The sequence below is a fragment of the Trichechus manatus genome, unplaced genomic scaffold, assembly GCF_000243295.1.
Source record: "Trichechus manatus latirostris isolate Lorelei unplaced genomic scaffold, TriManLat1.0 scaffold00098, whole genome shotgun sequence".
Classification (NCBI taxonomy): domain Eukaryota; kingdom Metazoa; phylum Chordata; class Mammalia; order Sirenia; family Trichechidae; genus Trichechus; species Trichechus manatus.
In genome coordinates this window covers 9,572,117-9,578,116 of record NW_004444034.1, presented here as the reverse complement: position 1 = coordinate 9,578,116, position 6,000 = coordinate 9,572,117, and the positions used below count along the sequence as shown (strand labels likewise).

Sequence of the window (6,000 nt, the reverse complement as noted above, 5' to 3'; positions counted from 1 at the left end):
TTTCCTTGTTCTGCTGCTGTTGGTTCTCTGCTGCTGCTGCTTCTCTGCCACTGCAGGTTCTCTGCTGTTGCTGGTCCTCTGCCACTGCTGCTCCTCCATCCATTCACAGTTTCAAAACCGCTTCCACATTTTATGTATCTGTTAGAGCAGCACCCCACTCTCTCGGTACCAAATTCTGTCTTAGTTATCTAGTGCTGCCATAACAGAAATACCACAAGTGGATGGCTTTAACAAAGAGAAATTTATTTCCTCACAGTAAAAGTAGGCTAAAAGTCCAAATTCCGGGCATCAGCTCCAGGGAAAGGCTTTTTCTCTCTGTCAGCCTTCTTCTCTTCGGTGTTCCCCCGGACTAGGAGCTTCTCTGTGCAGGGACCCCGGTCCAAAGGACGTGCTCTGCTCCCGGCACTGCTTTCTTGATGGTATGAGGTCCCCCATCTCACTGCTTACTTCTGTCTTTTATATCTCAAGAGATTGCCTCAGGACACAATCCAGTCTTGTAGATCAGGCCCTGCCTTACTAACACAACTGCCACCCATCCTCCCTCATTAACATCACAGAGGCAGGTTTACAACATACAGGAAGATCACACAGTACCAGGAATCATGGCCTAGGCAAACTGATAAACACATTTTTGGGGGGACATAATTCAAACCATGACATTATCATTTTATTATTGTGTTATGTGGTGACTAGATCAAGCTTCTTTAAATAATTCTTTGAACTCATCACAATTCTTCGAAGTCAACACCCTTATTTCCTCATTTTCTATCCATTTAGTCACCACTGACTATCCTGTCCATTAAATTTTTTGTTTTCTTGGTTTCCATGATATCAGTATTGCTTTGGTGCTCTCCAGTCTTTAAACTGCTGGCAGTGACTTCTAGATCACCTCATGCAGGTCCTCATTCTCACTACCCTCCAAGCTACATTCATTATTTCAACTATTCCTTACATGAAATTCTCTGTTCCCTTGGCTTCCTTGACACCAAGAGTTATTCTGGTCCTTCTCTTACCCCTCTAACCACTTTTAACTCCAGTGATATCCTCTTATCCCTTCTTGGTATTCCTCAAAGGATTTTTCCAAGAACCTCTTATTTTCTCTTTTACTCTTTTTTCCTGATGATATCATCCACTTCCATTACTGTAACTATAACTTTTATGTGTATCAACTTTCACAATTTATCTTTGGCTGACCTACCTATCAAACTGTAATCTCATGTTTCTAATACTGCTGGATCTTTTAGAAGCTCTTCTGACAGCTCATAATCAATGTACCTGAAATATTTACTATCTTTCCACTAAAACCAACTCCTTATCATATTTTTTGTCAGTGGATATTATATTTCCTTTTGGTAGGCATAAAGAAAAAACTTTGAATTAATTCTTGACCTTTTACCTCCACCTTTCTTTCCTTTATCACCTCTTCATTCCAATAAAGGTTCAGTGTTATCTAGTTCCAACTCTGCACTGTCTTTGAATCCTTCCATTTTCTACTTCGTATAAATGGTATTCCCCACTGTCGATACAATGAGGAATATTGTACAAGCTTCATGTCTGGCAGAGGGGGTGTTGTTGTTAGCTGCCATCGAGTAGATTTTGACTCATAGTGACCCCAAGTGACAGAGTAGAACTGCCCCATGGGATTTTCTCGGCTATAATCCTTACAGAAGCAGATCACCAAGTCTTCCTCCTGTGGAGCCACTGGGTGGGTGGGTTTGAACTGCTAACCTTTCGGTTAGCAGCTGAGTGCTTAACCATTGCACCACCAGGGCTCCTTTGGCAGAGAGCAAAAGGATGTAAAAGCAGTCGTTACAATACAGTGAGATAGGAGTAACAGAGAAGAAGCATCTCAAGGAAGAGAGGGAGGGAAGACTCCTCAAAGGGATGACATAGGAGCCAAATCTTGAAGGATGAATGGGAATCAGACTGATAAAGGCAGGTTGAACATTCCAGAATAATAACATGTGCAAAAGAATACTGGCAAAGAAGACCATGACTCACTGAAGTACAAGTAGCTCTGTAGGGCTGGAGCTTGCGCTTTGTTGGGGAATCTTACCGGGAGAAACAGGAGGAGATGCTCCAGAAGTAGTGGGAATGAGGGGAGAATATTAAGGGTCTTGTTTCAGTTATCTATTTCTGCATAACAAGCAACTACAAACCTTCAGGTCCTGAAACAACAACAGCCATTTATTATTTCCCACAATTCTCCAATTGGGCAGGGATCAATAGGGATGATTTATCTCTGTTCCATCTGGTATAGGTTGACACAGCTTGACTGGGGCTGGAAGATACAAAATCATCATTCACATGTCTGGTACTTCAGCTGAGGTGGCCATAACTGGCTGGATGTCTCTTTCTTTTTCTATGCGGTCTCTCCATATTTAGTAGTCTAGCACGGGTTTCTTTGCATAAAAGATGGATCCTAAGAAGGCACAAAATGGAAGCTGCAGGGCTTCTTAAGGCTTAGTTCCACCGGCATCACTTCCCCCACATTCTATTGGTCAAAGCAAGTCCCAAGAGCAGCTCAGCTTCAGGTAGAGGAGAAGTAGATCCCACCTCTCTTTGGGGGGGCTGTGTGAATGTTGAAGGATGGGAGGAAATGTTGGCAACCATCTTGTAGAAAGTTTACCACAGGACTTGTAAGTGTCTGAATTTTATAGGGAACCACTTAAGCAGCATTTTAACATACATGTTTAAAACTCTCTCTTTGACTCCTGTATAGAGATTGAAATCAAGTGTTGGGGGGCCAGTACCTGGAAACAAGGCAACCAGTGAGAAGCCTATAACAGTATGTGACTGGTTAACCTCAGGAAAATCTCATGGGCCCAGACTTTTTCTCCTCCTGGTGCCTTTGAAAAAAGAACCAAAAAACAAAATAAGATATCGCAAGGTACTTGCCAGGTCTCTGTGTCCCTTCCAGAAAGATGGACATACATCTGTCATAAGGAGGAAATATATAACACTCACAAATCTTCTCCCTAAGGCTTTTTTTGTTTAGAAATACTGCTGCTGACTTATTTTATATGTGTGTTTCTATAAATAAACCAGGAAAGTGAGATGAGATTTGGCTGATTTTCAGTAGATAGCCAGGTCTTTCTTCCGAGTTTGTCTTAGTCTGGAAGCTCCATTGAAACCTGTCCACCGTGGATGACGCCGCTGGTATTTGAGATACTAGTGGCATAGCTTCTAGCATCATAACATGCAAGTCACCACAGTACAACAAACTGATGGATGGGTGGATGGATAAAGGAAATGTTGTTAGGTGCTGTTGAGTCGGCCCCAACTCGTGGTGACACCATGCACAGTGAGATCAGATCATTGTGATCCATAAGGTTTTCATTGGCTGATTTTTTGGAAGTAGACTTCCAGGCCTTTCTTTCTAGTCTGTCTTAGTCTAGAAGCTCTGCTGAAACCTTTTCAGCATCATAGTTACACACAAGCCTTCACTGACAGGTGGGTGGTGGCTGTACTTGAGGTGCATTGGTTGAGAATTGAACCAGGATCTCCCTCATGGAAGTCAAGAATTCTACCCCTGAAACACCACTGGATAAAAGAAATACCACACCTATTGCTGTTGAGTCAGTTCTGACTCCTAGTGACCCTGTAGGACAGAGTAGAACTGCCCCATAGGGTTTCGAAGACAGACTGCCACATCCTTTCCTGTGGAGCGGCTGGTGGGTTCTAACTGCCAACCTTTCGGTTAGCACTGAGTGCTTAACCACTGCACTACAAGGGCTCCTTGGATAAAGGAAATAGTCTCCCTTTATTGGTATAAGTACCTGAGGATGAAGCCAGACTATGATCCTTCTTGGTCAGTTTCCACGTACTCTCTCAGTGTCACTGAACGCTTTGTTATTAATAGTGGACATCAGGTGATGTTAATTTCTCCCACAGACCCCAGGATGCACAGGCTAAAAGCTGGGTTCAATTGGAGAGACTTGGGCTAAATCTCAGTTTTACCACTTCCCAGCTATATGATTGTGAGCAAACTTCTTAACTCCTCTAAGCTTTGGTTTCCTTCTCTGTAAAACATCAGTAATAATTGCACTTTCCTCTTAGGATTGCTGTAATGGATTAAAAGAAATAACGTTTATCACACTTGGTCCAGTGCACAGCATGAGTGCTTAATAAATTTTAATGGTTATTGTTTTAATAGACTTCCTGCTGATCTTTGCTGTTTCTCTTTATTTCTCAGGGAGATGTTAATCTCGGTGGCTCTGGGCCAGGTGTTATCCCTCCTTATTTGTGGGATTGGCTTGACCAGCAAGTACCTGTCAGAAGATTTCCATGCCAATACACCAGTCTTCCAGAGTTTCCTCAATTACATCCTTCTCTTCTTGGTCTATACCACCACACTAGCCGTCAGACAAGGTAAGCATGCAGAAACACCAAGGATGTGGCTTGGTTTCTCTTTTAGAAACAGCTAGAATGATGAGCCACAGCCAATAAATTTTTTTCACTTATAGCATCAGTAAGACAATTCAAAACCCCAAATCTCACTTTTCTATTCTGCAGTGACACAGCAAACAAAATGAATGAATAAATCAAAGAGAAATAAATTGTGTGAATTCAGCGGGAAGTAGAAAATGCATGTATAGGCAGAAATGTACAATTGCTCACTCTTTGAATTCCTGTTAACATTCCTTGTACCTCTCAGTGAATCTAAATAAATTATTTCCCTGGAACCTGAAGCAGGCCTGATGTACTGCCCTAAATAATGCTAGCCCTGAGAAATCCAAGCAAATTGCAGGCAAGTAGATGTTCTTTGGGAAAGTGATGCAAGAAAGATAAAAGTAGTAAACACAAACAACTGTAGTAGTAACATAGGGGGAAAGAAAACCACCACAAATGATCAGGCAAGGTCTTCTGTCTAAATTTAAAATAGCTAAAGCAATAAAACAAGTCCTGAATGATCACTGCAAGAGTCAATGCAGGGGAAACTTTTAAGGGGCTGTTGCAGTTGAAAATCTTTACAGTATATCCCTGGAAGGTACACTTCAGAGCCTGATGATTATACCACTGAACCTGGTGTAAATACTTTTATGTATAGCCCAAAAATAGCCAAGAATTTTCCCCCAATAGCAGCTGTTGTCTATAGAATATGCAATTGAAAAGAAAATTATTAATAGGTTTGGAGATAATTATATACTTATATACATGATGGAGCTTTGGTGACGCAGTAGTTAAGAACTGTGGCTGGTAACCAAAAGATCAGCAGTTCAAAACCACCAGCTGCTCCTTGGAAACCCTGTGAGGCAGTTCTGCTCTGTCCTATAGGGTCGCTATGAGTTGGACTTGACTTGATGGCAGTGTTTTTTTATATACATGAAAAATAAGGATATCATGTATAGCTGTATACATCAATCATACAGTCATACTTTTTTGAAACTTTTATAAGAACTGCTTATCGGTATCTAATTTTTACATTTCCTTATTTGGATTGCTGTCCAGAATAATATTGCTTAATTTATAATGATTTGGACAGTACTAGGTTTTATCTTAGAGGAGGATAAAAATGAACAAGTTAGGACTGAATTCTAATTTAATTTTGGATTTGCTTTAGAGTATTGAAGAAGGTAATTTCATTTATTTCTCAAAACTTGGTGCTATTGGTGCTTGTTTTCAACATTTTATTTTTTTATTGTACTTTAGATGAAGGTTTACAGAACAAACTAGTTTCTTATTAAACAGTTAGTACACATATTGTCTTATGACATTGCTTAACAACCCCACAACATGTCAACACTCTCCCTTCTCGACCTTGGGTTCCCTATTACCAGCTTTCCTGTCCCTCCTGCCTTCTAGTCCCTGTCCCTGGGCACAAGTCTCATTTTGTTTTATGGGCCTGTCTAATCTTTGGCTGAAGGGTGAACCTTGGGAGTGACTTCATTACTGAGCTAAAAGTGTGTCCAGGGGCCATACTCTTGGGGTTTCTCCAGTCTCTGTCAGGCCAGTAAGTCTGGTCTATTTTTGTGAGTCAGAATTTTGTTCCACATTTTC

At 41.1% G+C, this 6,000-nt stretch overlaps 1 protein-coding gene across 1 annotated transcript in view; it reads left to right on the top strand.

Annotated features, from left to right (window-relative positions):
* SLC35F1 (solute carrier family 35 member F1) overlaps nt 1-6,000 on the top strand; it is a 494,165-nt gene that overhangs the window by 291,587 nt on the left and 196,578 nt on the right. Inside the window, exon 2 of the mRNA XM_004382741.2 lies at nt 4,196-4,371. Coding sequence (XP_004382798.1) covers nt 4,196-4,371 — 176 coding nt within the window. The remainder of the gene's footprint in view (nt 1-4,195; nt 4,372-6,000) is intronic.